We start from the raw sequence: 20,060 nt of genomic DNA, 5'->3' as shown, positions 1-20,060 counted from the left end.
TTGAATGTACAATACTGAAGAAGAAAACAGGGTCATCTCAATGCAGAGTAACTGAGAGGTGGAAATAATAGCATTACGTAGGTGTTTCTGTATATGACATTTAAGCAGCTAATAGAGCGGTTATGTTGGTGACAAAGTCTGATTCTTTATGTGCATTTTACCTTATGTTCTGACTAACAGGCTATAGATAAAAGACGATAGAAACCTCAGGAGTTGTGCTGGTACATCAGCAGACTCTTGCTCTAACAATATTATCAGCTTGAATCTGGCACAATTCGTCTCATCAAACTATTGAATAAATCTGAAATTCTCTGAGAATAATATAAACTGCAGTGAAGCAGGTTTGTGCCTCCTCTTGCAGTTTGACCTTGTGAATATGATGCAAGTTTTTAAAAAGACTCCATTCCCTTTCTGCAGCTCTTGCTTTTCTATTCTGGGAGTGTTTTTCGCTATAAGCTGTAGGGAATGTCACTACGCTCTTTTGAAGAAAAACTCCTCAGATCAGTCGACTCTCATAAAACGTCCATGGAGACTAGTAACACAGATTCAATTCACTCAGCTCCTTCTGAACGAAGAAACAAAACAGTGGGGGTGAAATTTGAAAAAAACAACTCACAGACGAGTAAAATTCTTATCTCTTTCAGGTGGACAATCAGACCAAGGCTACGACTCTTTGTCTAAAGAGGAGGAGAGGCTGTGCGGCAGGGAGAGCGATAATGCAGCGCTGATAGAAGACAAAGGACTGAGGCAGCCCAGTGAGTTATGGATCTCTAATCTCTGACAATGACTGACCGTTTCTGCAATAGTGAATCCCAGCTTCCAGCAAAATCAAGCCTCTAATATCTGGGGTTATCGTATCGCTGTGTGGGTGTGACGCATTCTCCACCCATCCATTTGCTGTTATATTTAGGTGTTTTTTAGAAAAAGGTTCTGCTGATGGCTGAATGTGTTATGCAAGCAAGCGATTGTTTGCATGACAGGATTTGTCTAAAAATTTTAATTCCAATAATGACATGCTGTGCAATCTCTGTCCCAGTCTTCATGATCACCAGTACGCGCTAATTGGTGTGGAATCAGAGGCGTAATTGCTTATTATTATTTTTTGGCTGAAAATACATGGCAGCTATATTTTAAGATAAATACTTGTCCCTTAAGGAACCTCACAGCTGCCAGGTTTCCCTCCTCCTCTTCACTGCAATAGTTTCATGCTGGCATCAACAGCATCACAGCAGCAGCATCTAGCAGTTCATAAATGTAACACAGGAAATCCTTTTTAACTGAAAAGAAATGTGTTATTTTAGAATTTTGCAAGAATTATGTAAATTTGGAGCATTTGATTGACTGGCAAAAGGCACAACATTGTCAAGTGTTTGCGGTGTCTAACAATTTGTCATTTATATCTTCAGCACCTGAAATCGAGGTTCCAATGAGCAGCACATCTCTCTCTGCTAGAGGCTGTAAATCCACAGATGTCAACGCAGGTATGTTTTACTCTCAAGAAGACATTTTAACTGTGTATAAACGCCTCACGTGTCTAAGCTGAATGTCTTGCTACATGTGTTTTGGTCACAGGCAGTGGCAGCAAGCTGGTCTCCAGTGCATCCAGTGACACTCTTCTATGTGGAGTTTTGCCAAAGACAGCGAGGCCAAAATCTCTTGACTTGTCTGGAGCACAGGGAACTCTGAGGATTGCTGTCCCTCTGCTGAACTCAGCCAAACAGCATCATCCTGCTGCTGACAGACTGCACGGAGTCGAGGAGGAGGACTCAGAGACTGATAAACAGAAACCTCTGCTGGAGAGGAGTGTCAGCTGCAATGCCGGGACAGCGAGGAGGACAGGCATTGAGACGGGATTCGATCCCCTGTCACTGATGGTGACAGCACCATTACAAGAGTGTGACCAGGACAGCGGCGGCACACCCACCGCCCGACGCAACCTCGCTGAAGAAATTGAGTCATATATGAATAATGTTAACAGTCCCCTGAGCAGCCGCACACCCAGCATGGATCTGCAGAACCCCTCGAGCCCTTTGTTTCGCTCCACCTCGTCTCCTCATGCCTCCCCACAGTCCTCCACTCTGACCCGTTCAAATACACACCTCCCACTGCCTGTCAGGCCCAAGGAGAGGCTGAGGCAGTCGCCGTCGCTTCCTCTGGGTGTCTGTAGCAAAGACAGGGAGAGGCCCTCCTCCCTGGTTTCACCATCCTCACCCACTCCCTCCGCCTCATCGTTCTCTATGGACTCACTGTTCACCCCGACTCTGGACATCTTCAAGAGCAGCGTCATATCAGCAGGGAAGGGTGTGGCTGAGAAGGCCAGCCGCCTCTACTCACGCTTGTCCTCCCAGACTTCCTTAACACAGGTCAGTAATTTAATATTTTCCACAGACAACATTTCCAACACAATGCTGATAACTGGTTCTTATTTAAACTCCAGTCATGTGATGGTATTTCTTTGTTGTTCCCTGTAGGACACAAACTGTGACCGCATGAGTGTGTCCTCGCTGACCTCAGGAGAGGCAGACTGCTCCTCGCTGCTCGATAATGACTCCTGTCTGGATCCTGATGGCTTTACCTCCCCCCAGCATGGCAACGTGTCCCGTGTCAGGAGAAGCCCTGTTGGAGCTTATAATACGAACCTGGGCAGCCCCAGCACCCCCAACAGAGTGTTCAGACACAACTCCTTCTCTGGTTTGTTGCACATCCTTTAATCAGGCTGCACATGATGTTGTTGACATAAATCTGCTAGATTTGGTTAAAAATGTGAATGTTTTGAATTCTTGATAAAAAAAATAAAAAAAAACGACTCCAATGTGGGAAAAAAAAAATCGTGCCCCGCTCCTTACATCACTGTTCTAACTGCAGCGTTGTATCAGCTTGAGCAAAAACACTTCTTGACAATCTAAATTTAGAATAAGAGAAGGGCTCACTAATGGAAAGAGTTGGGTGTTGTTCTGTGGGAAACTAGGCCATCAGGCATGCGGGCTAAGTCAGTGTGTAGGCTTTTCTGCACCTAGCCACAGGCCCTATGCTAAACATAAACACGTGAACGTGCACACGTGCATGCACACTCACATGCACACATTTAGAGACCCAAATGAGAGACAGAGATTCACTAAACCTGCACGACAGAAACAAAATGTCCACCGATCGAAGACTTTGATCATGAGGTTACATTTGTCCACTCAGCTTTATTTAATCCAGATATGCGTAGCTTTGATATATGCGTTAAATCTTGGCTTGGCCTTGTGTGTCTGATTGTATAATCCTCCATCGCATCCAGGTGGTTTGGCGCTTCCCTCCAAAGCTCCTCACACTCCAGATTCCACCCCCGACACCAGCCGCTTTCAACCCACTCCCAATTACACCATAGAGGTAAAGTATTTATATATGAAATCCCAGATCACACACACTTGTCTTTAGACTGACTCAGACTATAATAATTCATCATTTCTCAATGGTTCTGATGCTTTCTGTTGTAGGTGCTGATGTCCAGTTGTTCACTTTGTAAGACATGTGACTCTCTGGTGTACGATGAGGAGATAATGGCAGGATGGACAGCAAACGACTCAAACCTCAACAGCACTTGTCCTTTCTGCGGTACGGCCTTCCTGCCTTTCCTCAACGTGGAAATCAAAGATCTGAGACCACAGAGCAGGTAAATGGACACACTGTATGATACTCATATACAGAATAAAAATGCTTTGAATGATTAATCAGGTGTTTCCATCATTCCACGCTTGACTGGATTCATGACTTTGATCTTATTTTCATAGTGTGCCGCTGTATGTCTGGCACTATTTTCCAGAAAAAGCCCTGACACACTCACACACATGCACACAAACACAGACAAAGCATCTTTTATCCCCGTGTCCTCTTTAAACAGATCTACTCTGTGTCTCCCTTCAGGTCGGCTAAGAAAAGTAATCCTGTTAAAGAGGAAGACACGTCTGTGCCGCTCACTCCTGAGGCCAAAATGTCTGCAGCAGACTGTGCTGCTCAGTCATCTGCAGCTCCCTCACAGACGCAGGAGAGCAGCGGGAGTCCAGAAATGCCTGCGCTGGCCTCCACCTCCACCTCTGCTCCGGTGACGGTGCCCTACCTGAGCCCTCTGGTCCTGTGGAAGGAGCTGGAGAGTCTGCTGGTGAACGAAGGCGACCAGGCCATCTCCTCCCCAAGTGTTGTCGACCAACACCCCATCGTCTTCTGGAACCTCGTGTGGTACTTCAGGAGGCTGGAGCTGCCAAGTAACCTGCCGGCTCTCATCCTGGCCTCCCAACACTGTAGCCATGGAGACCAGGTAAAGATAGCTGTCAAATTCACCCACATATACAATATAGTCACAATACTTGCATTTAGATTGACCTATTAACAATAAAAACATACAAAAATGCATTTATTTCACACTAAACATCAAGCACTTGGCTGGTTAATTTAGTCTTGCACAAAAAGCTGGAAACAGGTTAAAATGAATAGTGTGGGTCTGTCCAAAAGTCACAAATTCTGCTCAAAAATTAACATGATATTATCGGATTTGTTGAATCTACTTTTTGTGGTTTAACACGGATGTTGTGAACATAACTTTCCCTGACCAGGCCAACTGTGACTGTCAAGTGTTCACCCACTTTCAATGACGCGTGAATATCATTGATGATTTTTGAGGGTTTGTGTGCAGTTTCCCCACTTGAAAAAGGATGTTTCACCTACCCAGGTTGTGAGCTGGGCTCCACTCATGAGTCAGACAGTTGCTTTCTTTTCTTCCTCTTTTATTTTGCAATGATTGCAAGGTCATGGAATACAACGATGGCAACTTAGGGGATAGGTTTAGTTGATAGGGTAAGTTGATAGAGTTAGTTGATAGGTTTAGGTGGAAAACCTTTAAACAAAACACAAAAGAACAATGTTCACGATATTGCAATATAGATAGTAACAGCCATTCCCCATGTACAATTTCACCTCATTAGTAAATGCCACTCAATTTACCTGCATTTTAAAGAGTTGATTATAATCACATTTTAACAAATTTTACTCTTAACATTTTTATCAGACTTTTTAAACTATTTTTATACTTTTTAATTCATATCTTTATAATTATTTAAAGTGCATAAAGTGACTTTTAAAGTGCATTCCGTTCCAGATCCAATAAATAAACAAATAGAATAAAGTGCATAGTACAACCCACCATTACAAACAGAATGAATTAACTGGTTTTTTAACCTTAGCTGGAAAACCTCTAATTAGCACCAATTAGCCTGCAATCTTATTTTCAACTGAGCAATTACAAACACACAGCAATAAATGGCATACAAACATAAGAAACAAACAGCCGCTCGTGGCTGACGCCGATCTCCGTGGCTAATGCTAATGCTAACACGTTCTGCAGCGGCTCACATCGGCAGGTTAAACAGTCTCCTAGATCTTTCATGATTCTGCTCTTACTGGCTGCTACCCGGATTTTTGTAGATGAAGCAGTCCTGCACAGTTTGCCACAGATCCTCACGCTGACAGCCACTTTGTTTCAGGAGGTCATTCATTCTCCGTTCCTCCTCAGTGCTGCGTGTGTCCCTTTTTATGCTGCAGGTAGCAAACCTGCAGCCGCAGATTGGTTCCGTCCCAGCTGAGTGTAGCACCTGTGCCAATGCTTCTTCTTTCTATCAGATTTCAGCTTCTTCTTTCTATGAGGTTTCAGCTTCTCCCAGTTTGACTTGACAGTGACTTGGGCGACACCCAGTGTTAGTATAAAAAACAACACTGTCAGAACTTCACGCATGAAAGCAGTACACATTTGCACAAAGAGCATCCGTTTTTTAATAAATTATATCGAAATACTTTGAAATTCTACTCAGGGCAGCTGATGCAAGAAGGTATTAATCTTTCACATTTTTTAATCTCCTTTAGATGCCTCAGATCGTTTCATCTGAGGACAGTAAGCAGGTCCTTGTGAGGATAATGTGGGACAACCTGAAGTTGCACCAAGACAAAGTTCAACCCTGCTACGTCCTGTGGAACACACACTGTAAGTTATTACTGCTTTCAACTTCACAGACTGCAGTACATTGTATTACAAAAGGTGACATTATTCTGCTGTTAAGGTCGGTTATTTACATGCAAATTAAATAATGCATATTAAGGAACCAGGGCATCATGCATAATTCAGTTCAGGATTCCTATTAGTCTTGCACCTTTATCGGAGCTATATGCTTCCAGAGTTTATAAGGAATGATGGAGATGAATCAGCCTTTGATCAGGGTGACTTCTAACTCTCTTTCTTCGCAGGTGCCAACTCCTTGGTTCGCTCTGGGCTGTGTGAAGAAGGCCAACTCTTCACTGTGGAGCTGCTGCAGGGTTTTGTGAGGAGCATTAAAAAGAGTGATGTCTACCAGCCCATGAGCCAAATCATACAGCTGCTGGGGCCAGAGTTGGGTTTTAAGAGACAGAGGTGAGGAAATATAGATATTTGTAGTGTGTGTAAAGTGACACAGTGAAGGTGATATGAATGGAGGTCTAACTGCCTCTCTCTTTTTTTTTCTTCTGAAAAGGAGCCTCTACAGAGATTTATTGTTCCTTGCACTGGTGGCTTTGGGGAAGAACAACATTAATATTAGTAAGTTCACAACCCTGTCATGCTAGCAGTGTGGAAGAGCAATGTCAGTTGTTTGGTTTGGCAGTCCACCACTTTGGTTCACATAGATATGCAGACGGGTGACAAATTAAAGGAAAAACCGACATGTAGTGTCTTAATAAGGTGTTGGGCCAGAACAGCTTCAGTGCACCTCATTGTTAATTATCCAAATCTTTGAACTCTACTGCAGGGATGAACACCAAGATATTCCCTCATCTGGCGTTTTAATGATGGTGGCGAAGCAAGCTCTCTAACATGTCGGCCCAAAATCTCCCAGTTCAGTTAGGTTGAGGTTGAATGACTGCAAAAGGCCATAACATATGATTCTCATCATTTTCATCAAACCATTCAGTGACCCTCTCGTATCCCATGGATGGTGATATTGGATAAGACTCCCATCAGGATAAAAATGTCTCATCAGGGGATAAATGTGATCAATCAGAACAGCATTGTATTCATTTGCAGTGACCCTTAATTCTGGTGGCACTACTAGACCTAAATCATACCAATCAAAATGCCACTGGATCCCTTCACTGTAGGAGTCAAGGTTTGACCTTTAATTTGTTACCCATCTGTCTCTCCATCTGTCATAAGTCCTTAGGACAGGACTTTAGCTCCACCAGGTGGACCTTCTTTTTCTTAAATGCATAACATCTCAACATTTACCTGATGGTATGACACAGAATGTTCTGTATTTATGTGCTTTTTTGATCCCATAACTTTTTACGAGGCGCTTTCACTTAAGTTATGGCAAAATACCTTCAAAACTACACATCAGCTTCAGTTATGCAATGTGTTTTGGGGTATTTAGAAATTGTATTGTAGCAATAAAATGGTCAACATGTTAAAATGTTAATAACCATTTTAACTTAATGCTAATATTTGCAAATTAGCACAAAACACAGACTACATGTTTAAATCTTAGCAATAATATTAGCATCTAATTCAAAGCATTGCTCATTGCATCACAGAGCTGCTAGCATGACTGCAAGCTTCTTCTTTGTCCTAACACCAGGACTTATTTTCTTCTAAGAAAGTGTTCTAACACATTTTAACCCATCATATTCTCATTGCAGATGCTTTTGATCGAGAGTACAAGCTGGCGTACGACCGCCTCACCCCCAACCAGGTTAAACTGACACACAACTGTGATCGGCCCCCTGGAGCAGGGGTCATGGAGTGCAGGAGGATTTTTGGAGAGCCCTGTTTGTGAACTTCTTGTCTTCTTCAGTCTCAGTATGTTTTTTTTCCCCTTAAACCACAATCACTGCTGCTGTTTTTTCAGACTGCTCTTCAGACTCAGGACCAGCTCACCTGACTGGAGCATGGAGCTCTTTAAAGCACAATGGGAAATTACACCTAATGTAAAGCAACTGCCATGACTTTCTTGTATACTGTCAGAGGTAACAGGCATGAAGTGACAGGCTTTGTGTTTGTAAATATTTAGAAAGTTGACCGTATTTTCAGTATAACTATAGTAAAATGTTTGTACAGTTATTATACAGTCTATTTTATGCCTAAGTTTCTGTTGATGCAGTGAATAAGTATGTAAAAGTAAGCATACGATCACGTTGTCAAAATTCCTCAGTGGTCCTGGCGACCTTCTTACGACTGTTGTTAAGTGTGTGTATAATACATACTTGCTTTTAGACATTCATGTTTTTACAAAGCACTTTGACAAGATGAGTTCTTGCCATTTATTCTCGTTTATGTAACTCTGTGGCCCTGCAGCCTACATTTGAGTCACCTCTTATTTGCCAGCTGCAGGACATATTGTACTGTCTGATATTTCCATTAGATTCAGTTAACAAAAAAAAGTAAATATGTGCACCCTGTAAAACATGACAGAGTGATGCTCATAAGCCTAAATACACTAAACTGGATGGTGACATCATATAATTATATAACATAATATTATTTCTGACTCAAGAAGGGAACACTGATTTAATTCACAGTATATGCACAATGTTTATTTTCTTTCCGTTTTTGTACAATGTACCAAAAGAACCCAAAAGGGAATGTTACTTCTGTAATTTATTTACATTTTTTTTAAGCAATACCTTTTTTAAAGTGAAGATTGAATAATTTATGTGTTATATGCGACCACCAAGGATAGATTTCCTTAAAACAGTACAATCAAACTACAAGTAGAGAAATAAAAACTGAATATTAATGTAATATGCTGGTTTAATCAACACATTTTTCTAAAGAAAGAATTTACGGACATGGTAATGGATCCATAAAAGTGTACAGAGTATTTGGCTCTAGTATTTTGTATATTTGCTTTTGATCTTCACTGTTTGGTGTAGATGTCAGTTTTAGATATTTGGACAACAGTGCACTGTTAAATGTGACATACAGACATTGTAATCACTTATTATATCTGGCTGTCTCTTTGAGCAGATCACAGTGCAGGTGTCTTGGTACTGAGCATATTAAAAGACTTATAAATGTGAAAGGTGTTAGGTTTGAACAACAGCTCTGACCTGCCCTAATTTAAAATCACCTTAGAAATGAGTGTGACAATTCACTGTGTTGATATTGTCTTTCACTATTAACTGACAACAACCTGCCTAGATTCTGTTGGTAATGTGACGCAGCTCCACGGCTTATTACTGGACTTCACAATAACTTACGATGACACAATGCTGGATTAGATAAGGCTGTGTGCTTGGAAGAAACGCCAATCTCACAGCATGTAAATTTGCATTTTAACCACCTTGTAACCAGTGACTAAAAAAAAAGCAAACGAAAAAAAACACTGATGACCAAAACATAATTTTATGTCTATGTGTTGTTTACACTATTTGTCAATTTGAACAATGTTTTACGAAGTATTATTTATCATTTGTAACACAGATACTAATTTGTATGATTTTTACATAAAAAAAGAAAAGAAATCGAATTTCTTCCCTGGCTGGATCTATAGTTTGCCTTCATTTATGAATAAACACGTTTATTCTATGGATGTCAAGTTTCATTTATTTTTTTTTCAAACTGAGTACTATGCCTGACTGTTTTGATAAAAACTAAGATCAAGCAAGCTCAGATTTTCTATAATGAATGTTATGAAACATTTGTTCATGCATTTGTATACTTACATATTGTGCAAAATTCACATTTAGAAAGCTACTTTTTCCAAAATGTACACATATTCTAGACTTCTAGTTTAATTACATAGACAATGTTGTGTAAACAGTGAAAAATGTTATTGTCCCTGTTAGTGGACAATCTACACAGTATTAAATAGTAGTTCTGCATTTCCCGGTATCATGAAAAATAAATAAAAAAGCTGCCATTGTTGCTAAAAGTGAGTATGTATCAGGTTCTAGAAAGTGTTGTCGTATGTGTATTGCTGCTGACATACCAGCCACAATGCAGAGCAACTATAGTAGCGTTCTGAATGGTTTCTATAGATATCCTGATCCATGCTCATGTAATCCGAACTTTTAAGGGTTAACAGTTCTGCTTCAGCTCACAAGTGGAGAGAACATTTGCTGTTGACAAGGCCTCTGTTCACACTTTCAGATAGAAACAGGGCAGATGATGATCCGATCCTCCAGCATAACACTGAGCACCAGGAAGATGAAGTAGAGGAGAAACATGGTGAAACCCAGCACCTTATTCATCTTCCATTTACATGTTGCAATGGAGATGATGACAAAGAGGAGCATGAGGAAGAGCAGCACGATGGCACAGAAGAGCCCGTTGCTGCTGACAGCCACTGGAGCAAAACCGTGAAAGGATGAGTACAAGAGCCACGGGACTGGTAGGCTTTTATAGAAGCAGAAAAATGGGAGACAAAGAAATTAATTAAATGTGTGTTCAGATGCTTTTCATTTTCATTTTCATGACTGATCAAGCAGAAGAGGCTCACCCCACAGTGATGTCGAAGATGTTGCTGCCCACAGAGCTGGATACAGCCATGTCCCCCAGGCCTTTGCGAGCCACAATCACACTGGTAATGAGGTCAGGGATGGAGGTCCCTGCAGCCAGAATAGTCAAGCCCATAATCTCCTCTGAGATGCCGATGGTCTCACCCACCTGAGGGGACAGATCAGAGTTCAAAGCGGGTAGAAGCCACAAAAATGGTGTATGCTTTTCTCAAGATGATTGAGGCAGGACACCAACTTAATCTCACTTTTTAAATGTATTCAGAACATTTGGTGAGCTTTAAGACATTTTAGAGTTAGCAGACATAGCTTCATAAAGTATAGAAACCTGGTAAAATGAGATTCAGCAGCTCATTCGGAATGGCTCACTTCAAAAGCAGCAAATTGGAGTCAGTGAGAGGGCAGGATTATGCAGATTTTTAGCTCAATTGCTATTGGTTCCTCAGTTCCTTTTAAATAGATATGATTTTTAAAAAACTATTAATACCTGGATTCATGGGTACTTGACATTTACTTTATATTCTTTGTGAATTTATTTTTTGTTCCACGTGCGCAAAAAGGAAGCAAAGTGCAGCATTTCTCTGCAGTCACTGACCTGATGGGCCCACCACACCATGAGGTAGGAGAAGACAGCGATCCACATAATAGAGCCCAGGAAGGTGATGACAAAGAATTTCCTGGATTTCTGTTGGACAAAGTAAATGACGTAAAAGTAAGATGCAGTGCAATTGAAGGTGGCACAGCTGATCTCAGAAATGAGCCTGTATCTCTCACCTGGTTGCGAACGTCAGGGACTGTGAGCCACAGAGGGAAAACTATAGGCAGCAGGAAGAGGTAGGTGGCTTGCTTACGTCGTGTGTCAGGCCACTCTAAAGAGAGAGGCTCATCTTCTTTTTCCTCTCCTTCATCCTCTGTGTCATCTTCTTCATCATCATCCTCATCTTCACTGGACTCATCACTGTCATCATCGCTGTCCTCTTCCTCACTGTCAGAGTCTTCTGAGCCTCCCGACCCATTCTGTTTTGCTGGTACATCCTCCTGAAGTGAGAAAGACATCATGAGGGACAGAAGCAGAGGAGAAAAAATAAGATAAAAGCAGTGACTAAATTGGCCTAAAGATAAGGCTGGTTGCCAAAAATTATAGTTCTATAGTTCTCTTACATAGACAGGTATCAAAGACTGACTTCTGGGCTTTTTGATAAGGACCTGGACATGGTAGGAGAGTACCTTCTCGTCCTCTGGCTGCTCCTTCTTCTCTGCTTCTGCAGCTGGGGCAGCCTCAGGCGCTTTAGTCTGCTCACTTTTCTCCTCACCATCTGCTAAAGGAATCCCAAACATTTTGATCATTTCCCTTATGTCTCTGACTCATTCAGCTATCTGAAGAATTCCTATATCATTTTAGACTTCAGCACTGGCTCTATGGAGAAATGCAGTGAATGTTTTGCTGGAAGTTACATAATGTATGAGATCATCCCTGTGGTTACTAGACTGAATATGTCTCTATCTTCATAGGTGTATGCATTTGGATTTTATTGCATGGCCTTTAATGCCCTTTAACTAGTTATTGGTACTGATTATGTGTTGTTTGTTACAGTATAAAACAGACAACTTGATGTATTCCTAGTGGTTTATTTACACTGTGTACACTTAACAATGCTCCGCTACACACACACACAGATTATTATAGGTGAAGGCATATATCATTGGAGACGAAGCAGCCACAGAAACTGTTTGACTCACTGATTTTTCAAGCAGAGAAAGTGGTTTGCAGCCCAGACAATGAGAAGCTTTCAGTCTGTGTTTGTGAGCAGACTCTGAAAGCGTCCATATTACCTTCACCTTTGTCTTGAGGTTTGCTCTCTGCCTTCCGTCTAGCCACATTATTCAGAGTTTCAGCCTTATCCTTAAATTTTCCTACGAACAATCAAACAACAAACAACAAAACAAAACAAAAAAAAATAACTTAGAATATTGTGTGGATTTACTTAATGGTGTGGCTAAAATAATTTTACAGTGATATGTGGAAGATAAGGATTTCTTCATGAGTTAGTAAATGTTGTCAGCAGTGCACCAAAAGCAGCAACAGCCGCATAATCTTCAACACCAGCGTTCAGCGTCATGACAGAAAGAACGAGGATATCAAAAGAACAAGACAGGATCATGCTTGTGCTAACTAGGGAGCTACAATTAGGGCTTGTCAAGCTGTGCTTCTTTAATTACTTCTCCTGAACATCAGAAAGATGTTTAATTGTCAGAAAAAAACTGAATTAGGCAAACAAAACCACACATTTTTGAATAATGTCTTTTGATGCATCTCCATGTGACCAGACATCTTCAAGAGCATGAACTGATTGAACAAAGAAAAAGAGAGTGGGTTGATAAAGTGGCTGCCAGCTGTTATCCTGATTTTCTCGCCCCATTCAAAAGCTGATTATTGTGCTGGTAATGGATTGTTTTGTTGCCCTGAGGCCTGAAAGACAAGCAAACTGGGAGCCTGATTCACAGGCACACAGAGTGAGATGTACTGTAGCACATTCTGGCTGCAGGCAACCAGAGAAAACAAAAAAAAAATGCTGAGATTAGTCTGGTATGACATCCATAGAATGGTACATTAAATTAACTTTCTAACCTATTAGGAAAACCTGTTTTTCTGCAAGTGAAAACTGAACATCACCATCCTATGGCAGCATTGTTGAACCGGCTATCAGAAAATGAAGCAGGTCTATAAATGCATTTTGCACAATAATACAATCCATGTGTTTGCTGCAGTCATATCTTAGTGAGTCAGTTTTCTGCTTCACTGTGGGCCTACAAATGGATCCCTCTATAGACTGAGGTAAGTATTTATCTGCTTAGTATCAATCTGGACTTAGTGCTGCCTTCATATGGGACACTTTGCTAATCCATTTTACAATGAGAAGGACATAGTCCCCAGACAGTCATGATAAAAGCACTTCTCAAAGTTCACATCAAGGCAGTCATTGCAGTGATATGTAACTCACCCTGTCCTATGGGGTCTAATGTGTGAATCATGAGTTGGAAGATGGTGTTCCTCATGGTGCTGTTGTGTAAAGAAGCAGAGCTCCCCCCTCGCTGAAGGGATGGTTTTAACTGGGAAAAGAAATGAAAGAAATGGCTGACGTCACGACAGCTACTCACTTGAGACAGTCATGCTATAGTGGAAGTCGGGTTGTTTTTTGTTTGTTTTTTTTTACAACAAGATGATGTTACAATGAAGAGGACTGCAGAAAGTTATGTAAGATGCAAATAAACACAAATAAATGCTGAAAAATTAACAAAAGATGTTGTTTCGTCTTTCTTTTTGCAGTCGGCAAGTGATTTTTACCTTTAACCGATTCTTGTCCTCTGGAGCAGGGGGGGCATTATCTTCACCGTCTCCGTTTGTCTGCGTGCAACAGTGTTTGTTTTCAGTGAAAATCATTCATTGGTAGAAAAAGATATAGTACAGACTGTATACCATAATCATTTATGTTGTTGTTTCACACATTGCATACACTCTCATTAGTGTATATACCAGAAAAAAGATGTGTGACACGCACAGAATCATAAATTTGTAATTGTATCACCCGCCATATACATTTCAAACATTACAGACTGATTGTTTTTGGTGTAAAATAACATTTTTAACAATGAAAAATTACATTTCTTCATTGTTTTCGATCCAGCTCAGCAAAATCCCTGAGTGTGAACAAATACATTAGCATTATTGTGTGTAAATTAAGCCTCAATCACATTTGTTGTGAAACACAGTATATGTTGATGCTACACTTTGTGCAGAGCCATAGCTCCTCAAAGGATTAGTTTGCTGCAGCTGATCAGCTTTGGTTCGCCAAGGCCTGTATGAATATCTAGCACTGGTATCATTCACTCTTTAGGCATGATTGTTGTGTAACAACACAGGCGATATCACAAGTGAGGAGAAATGAGACTTTCTGTTTCAGTGATAAACTACACTGCATGTGAAGAATTTGACAGATGAGGGACAAAAATCATTTTTTGAATAACATATTATGTGACTCTGCTTCCAGGTTAACAAGATTAAAGACCATTAAATGAGTGGCTATAAGCAATTTGTCAAGTATCATCTTAAGAATTGTCTATTTTAACTCCATAAAAGGAACACATTTGTCTTCTATAGTGACATACATTGTTCTTTAAAGTGCCATAGTTTTGCTTCCAGTGACATTACAGTGGTGCCAGATAGAGATACTAATATATTTAGGAGCATTTTGGAAACTTTGTTTGAATGCCTGCAAATGGAGAAAACAGTGCGATGTCTAACAGCAGACTCATTATGTGGTCAACTGAGGACAGGAGGAGAGGACTGGTTTTCTAGAATCTCTGTAGAGGTCTGTCAGTGCTTACCTTGTCAGCTTCTTCCACAGCAATAACTTTGACAATGCTCTTATGTTTGTGGAGCTGGGTCTTGAATGCTTGCTCTAGTTGCACATTGAACTTCATGAAAATGACATAGGTAGTGTAACCGGCCACCAGCATCATGCTCTCCCACCACATTATAACATTATCCAGGAAGAAGATAATCAGTAGGATGAGGTCAAGTATGTAGAATGATACATCTCTGAAAAGTGGCCACCAGGTCAGATGAAGAATCTCCCGAGAAAACAGAGCGCACATTCCAATCACAAACAAAATGTTGAAAACCGCTGAACCAACAATTGTCCCGATACCCACATTGCTGTGGGCGATGAAGACTCCAATCAAGGAGGTGAAAAGCTCAGGAGCAGAACCTCCGGCAGCCATGAAGGTGGCTCCTGCAACATCATCGGAAATGGCTAACTTGTCTGTGATTACCCCCAGTGCAGGAACAAAGAACTCATCACACACAATGGCAAGGGACACAAACATGTACATCATCCCAATAACGTGGAGGATCACCCAGCCTCGTCTGCGGTCTTCAATAGAAAAGATGTCTTCAGGGTATTCACCCTTTACATGTGGAGCTTCACCAGGTGTAGCTGGGATTATGGTGGTTATAGGAGGAGCTGGAGCTGCTGTGGGTGTCTCTGGTGGAGGCTCAGGGGCCACATAGATGCAGCGCACAATAGTCCGATTTGTGGTTGGCAACAGTGGAGATTCAGTAGTGGTGGATGCTTTGAAATCTGAAGTTGTGCCTGTCTGATGCCCCACATGCATCGCTGGTGTCGTTTGATCTGTGGGCTCCAATTCATGTGTTGCAGTTAGAGGTTCCTCCAGGCCTCCAGGCTCTACTGTAGCCTCCTCAACCCCCTCTGTTGAACCTTCTTCAAAGTCCTCTCCAATCTGAGGCATTGGCAAAGGCTCATACAGTCTGGCACTAATGGTCAGCTGGTAGAGGGTACAGAGGAAAACCCCAGAGAGGAGAAATAGGACCCGGCTCAGCTGAAGTCGCTTCTTTCTTGTACAATACATTTTTGCTCCAAAGCAGTTTGGCTACTGGCTAGACTGACTTAAGCTGCATAAATGGCCTTTGGCAGAGTCCAGCTGTCTCCCCAACAGACCATAGTTTGACAGAATTCACAACTTCAACAACGTTATTCATGTTACATCCTCGACTCCTTAGAAAACCCAGCCTGTTGCAAATTAAAGAAAGCAGAGAGAGAGAGCATGTGGGATTATTCTTCATGCACTTTATACATAATTGTCTGGCATAGCATTATTCATAAGCCCATTTAGAAAGTGTCATCTTCATGCATAATCAGAGTTTTCCGAGCGCATGATAAAGCTGCAAGTAAAGACTAACACCAAACAACGGCAAAACATCAACATAGGCAGCCAAAACTGTATAATGCTTTAAATGAATGGAAAATATTATGTGGTAATGGGCGAGACTAATTTCCTCATCAAATCCAGAGAGCACATACAAAACAGTGTATTTAATCACAAATACTAACTTACCATAGAGTTAATGTCTTGCAAAGTCAGAGGTGCTAAAATCTCCAAAAGCAGATTTCCACCGTCGGGTGTTGTGGCACAAACAAAAACTGTTGGCAATGACCAAAGGCTTATGTAGGACGCAGAGCAAGTCTTCACAATGGATCAGCATAATGCCTAACACCTGAAGTCTTCTAAGAGGATTACATGCATTGTCTCACTCTCACTTTGTCAGTAATATTCCTTTTAATGTAAAACAAAAGGGTTTATTTAGCCTAATATTAAAATGTTAAGACATCTTCCTGTATGGAACAATGAAATGAATAAAATGGATATTACTGAGGTAAAATTTTTTTGAATGAAGCATTCTGCATCCAGGTTGATGGAAGTAGTGGTGCACACTGCACCACAAGAGCTGATGACCAATCCAATGCTGGAGTGTTTCGACAAATGAGCATGGGTATGTTGCAAAGGCACATAAGTCTCAGCAATTCACCAATAACTGGCACATTTATCAGTTGGTTTCGAGAAAGCTAGAATAATGCTAAATGAGTCAGACAACTAGCAGTCAGACTGTAAGCCGCTTTCAGTGGTGATTTGATAAGTACGTCCACATGTTACCTTTTAATGCTTTAAACAAACTTTAGAGTAATCCTTAATGTCCGAATCCTTTCCCCTCTTCCATCTTCAATGCTGGATAATTACTACTCAGAGTAAGTAAGTCATTTTTACCGTTACAGATAACTACACAAAATAACACAGCATAACTGTTAGCCTTTGAAGTAACAGGGGGTTAGGTTAGGGTGGCCCTCAGAAGAATCTCCCCCTTATTGCGTTGAAGGAGTTAGTGTGCTCCTGTCGTCCTTTGTGCTATAGTGCTACATTATCTGGGCCAAAAGTCCTTGAGGGGGTCTCACAAGGCAAATTATTCCTAAGGGAGATACTAGACTAAGAGTAATTCAAAGACCTCAATGAATTCAAGGAATGGCACAACCTTGCCAGAATAGGGAGACTGGAGTCCCGTTCTGGAGCCAAGCATGGGAGGGGAGTTTGCCAGTGAATGCCTGGTGACACAATGGGGCTTGGTTGGGCACAGTTTGAAAACGCTACATTGGACCACCACCCAGTGATAGGCATTTGGTTCAGGTGCATTGTAAGCTTGACGGCAGGCAAGAGCAAGGCACCTGGGTGGGCAGACCACTGGTGGTGCAGACTAGTTTTGGGAGCGAGTGATGAGAAAATGGAGTATGAAAGGGGCAGATGACTGGGGACAACACCGGCTGTAATACTGGCATTGTACTGGACCAGTAACCAGATAGTTACTCTAGATAACATTGTGTTAGCCTACAGTTCTACTGTAAAAAATCTTGGAGTTATTTTTGATCAGGATATGTTGTTCAAATATATATAAAACAAGTTTGTAGGACAGCTTTCTTTCATCTGCATAATATTGTAAAAATCAGAAACATCTTGTCTCAGAGTGATGATTTCATGTACCATTCTCTGTATTATACTGAATTTGTGGAAAACTACTGAGAGCTCCAAAGCTGTGTGAACTGACGGCAGGAACTGACACAAACTGAGTTCAACCACACTACAAGTCCCTCTTTGTTCTAAATATCAATGTGTGATGGCGATTGCACAACAGCTCATGCAAATGCCTGCCTATGAAGCTTGTGTGTAGCCTACAGTCCTTAATCATTTGCTCAGAGACTCTGTCCTGTGCATATTGAGTCAGTTGCTGCAAGTTAAGAATTTGACTTTAATGAAATGACTCCGACTGTTATCAGGAGAAGTTAGGACTCCACCAGAGAAGAAATTTCCCAACAAACTTCGAGACTGGACTATTGTAGTTTCTTATTATCAGGATGTCCCAATAATTCTCTGAAAAATCTCCAGCTGATACAAAATGCTGCAGCCACAGTTCTGAAAGGAACCAGTAAGGGAGATCATATTTATCTCATATTAGCTTCTCTTCATTGACTCCCTGTAAAATCCAGGATAGAATTTAAAATTCTGATTCTAACATATAAAACTCTTAATGACCAAGCTCCATTTTATCTTAAAGACCTTATTGTATGATATCATCTAACAGAGCCCTTCACTCTCAGACTGCTGAGAGTTCCTGTAGTTCCCAGAGTTTTTAGAAGCAGAATGGGAGGCAGAGCCTTCAGCTATCAGGCTCCTCTGTTTTGGAATAAGCTCACAGTTTGGATTCGTGAGGCAGACACCCTCTCTACTTATAAGGTTATACTTAAAACTTTCCTATTTGATAAAGATTATAGTTAGGGCTGCTTGGGATCACCTGAGTTGTCCCTTAATTTTGCTGCTATAGGTTTAGACTGCCAGGAGATTCCCATGATGGACTGGGCTCCTCTCCTCTACTCTCTCTATACTGTTAAATGTCACCATTCATGTCACTTGTCTTTCCCCCAAAGTCTTGTGTCCTGTGCGTGTTCTCTCCCAGAATGTCTTTATACCTACGGTACTAGATCTGGAGCTACATGTCTCTGATATGCAGCCGCTGGCCTCACCACCTGCTATCCTACCATCCCCACCCCCTCATCCCCACTCTCATCCAACCAGTCAAGGCAGATGGCCGTCTTCTCTCAGCCTGGTTCTGTCGGAGGTTTTCTTTTCCTCTCCCTATCCCAGGGTTTTTTGCTCCTTCCTGCTGTTGCTCATAGGGAATCCAAAGGGAACTTTGGACTGTTGGGTTTTCTCTGTTCATTGTTTGTAATTTGTGGTTTGAGATGGCATAGACTGTGAATCTGCGCTATATAAATAAAATTGAACTGAACTGTCATGGTTAAGAGAGAGCTGAGTTGCAAGCCAAAAAATCAAACTCCGACCTATGATCACACTCGAATGAATGAGGTTGCAGATACAAGCAGCTGAAATAGGTTTCCTCCTTAGGGTGGCTGGACTAAGACAGAGAGCTCAGAGCTCATAACAAAGTCGCTGCTCCACTATGAAAGAAGCCAGCTGAGGTAATTTAGCCATCTGATAAAAAGGTCTCCTGGGCACCTCTTTTGGAAGGTTTTCTAGGTATGCCCAACTGGGAGGAGATCTGGGAATAGACTAGATGGATTGCATGTCTCATCTGACCTGGGAACACCATGGGATAACACTCAAGAAGAAACTGAATAGTGTTACTGGGAAAAGAGACATCTGGAGAGTATAAGCCAAAGGTTTGTTTACAGTAAAGCAGACACACACACTATTAAATACATCAGATACAACTCTGATGTCATATTTTTGATCTGGGAAGATCAAAAGTGGCTGAAAACAGCCCTTTTTTTAAATAGTTGGAGTATTGCTTGCTACCCTGCCTAGTTATGGTTGCTAAACTAAGATTGGATCACTGTTCTGGGGCAGCATTTAGTTTCTGTCTATACTATTGCCTTCTACTGTCATTGTGTAGTTGTTTGTTGAACAAAATCATTTCTAGCTTCCTTCAGTACATGTATGGATAGATTAACTGTGATGCAACTATTTCAGTTTGCCAGCTTATGGCATTTATCTGTTGAAATATGTTGTCAAGGACATCCCCAAATATAAACTGAAACTTAAGTATTGGTCAGATGTATTGTTTATAATGTCAGATTTTGCACTATACTTCTCTTGAAGGTCAATCAGACATAAATGAGCTT

General features: G+C 41.3%; 3 protein-coding genes across 15 annotated transcripts in view; 1 reads left to right on the top strand and 2 right to left on the bottom strand.

The window, feature by feature from the left end:
- dennd4a (DENN/MADD domain containing 4A) overlaps positions 1-9,590 on the top strand; it is a 26,769-nt gene extending 17,179 nt beyond the window's left edge. For both annotated transcript variants that reach the window (XM_023280981.3, XM_023280980.3), the window contains 11 exons: positions 645-755; positions 1,407-1,481; positions 1,573-2,363; positions 2,472-2,691; positions 3,284-3,375; positions 3,483-3,658; positions 3,910-4,300; positions 5,899-6,016; positions 6,277-6,439; positions 6,540-6,604; positions 7,699-9,590. In XM_023280981.3, coding sequence (XP_023136749.2) covers positions 645-755; positions 1,407-1,481; positions 1,573-2,363; positions 2,472-2,691; positions 3,284-3,375; positions 3,483-3,658; positions 3,910-4,300; positions 5,899-6,016; positions 6,277-6,439; positions 6,540-6,604; positions 7,699-7,835 — 2,339 coding nt within the window. In that variant the 3' untranslated portion in view covers positions 7,836-9,590. The remainder of the gene's footprint in view (positions 1-644; positions 756-1,406; positions 1,482-1,572; positions 2,364-2,471; positions 2,692-3,283; positions 3,376-3,482; positions 3,659-3,909; positions 4,301-5,898; positions 6,017-6,276; positions 6,440-6,539; positions 6,605-7,698) is intronic.
- LOC111575703 (sodium/potassium/calcium exchanger 1-like) lies at positions 8,566-19,986 on the bottom strand. Of its 12 annotated transcripts, none has more exons than XM_055006174.1 (9): positions 14,902-19,986; positions 13,862-13,921; positions 13,518-13,626; positions 12,349-12,429; positions 11,677-11,834; positions 11,290-11,553; positions 11,111-11,200; positions 10,500-10,666; positions 8,566-10,396 (listed from the first exon to the last, which is right to left on the bottom strand). In XM_055006174.1, the coding sequence occupies exons 1-9, from the start codon at positions 15,943-15,945 to the stop codon at positions 10,147-10,149; spliced, it is 2,223 nt and encodes a 740-aa protein (XP_054862149.1). In that variant the 5' UTR covers positions 15,946-19,986; the 3' UTR covers positions 8,566-10,146. The 12 variants fall into 12 exon arrangements, with proteins under 12 accessions (XP_054862149.1, XP_054862159.1, XP_054862152.1 ...); XM_055006184.1 differs by having other exon boundaries at positions 11,743-11,834; XM_055006177.1 differs by having other exon boundaries at positions 11,677-11,831.
- The window catches only part of LOC111575698 (sodium/potassium/calcium exchanger 2-like), a 9,738-nt gene continuing 5,644 nt past the window's right edge, over positions 15,967-20,060 (bottom strand). Inside the window, exons 7-8 of the mRNA XM_055006215.1 lie at positions 16,432-16,517; positions 15,967-16,106 (exon numbers count right to left, since the gene is read on the bottom strand). Coding sequence (XP_054862190.1) covers positions 16,077-16,106; positions 16,432-16,517 — 116 coding nt within the window. The 3' untranslated portion in view covers positions 15,967-16,076. The remainder of the gene's footprint in view (positions 16,107-16,431; positions 16,518-20,060) is intronic.

This window comes from Amphiprion ocellaris, chromosome 3, assembly GCF_022539595.1.
Source record: "Amphiprion ocellaris isolate individual 3 ecotype Okinawa chromosome 3, ASM2253959v1, whole genome shotgun sequence".
Classification (NCBI taxonomy): Eukaryota; Metazoa; Chordata; class Actinopteri; family Pomacentridae; genus Amphiprion; species Amphiprion ocellaris.
Note: the sequence above shows the minus strand (reverse complement) of the source record. Positions and strands in the feature narration are given on the sequence as shown.

What these genes read in the sequence shown, in the direction of transcription:
- LOC111575703 (XM_055006174.1), bottom strand. Translation starts at nt 15,945, where the DNA reads ATGTATTGTACAAGAAAGAAGCGACTTCAGCTGAGCCGGGTCCTATTT. An exon ending in ATTAGACCCCATAGGACAGG is followed by an intron (nt 12,430 to 13,517) that starts GTGAGTTACATA and finishes GATTGTTCGTAG; the next exon opens with GAAAATTTAAGGATAAGGCT. An exon ending in TCCCTGACGTTCGCAACCAG is followed by an intron (nt 11,201 to 11,289) that starts GTGAGAGATACA and finishes TTTGTCCAACAG; the next exon opens with AAATCCAGGAAATTCTTTGT.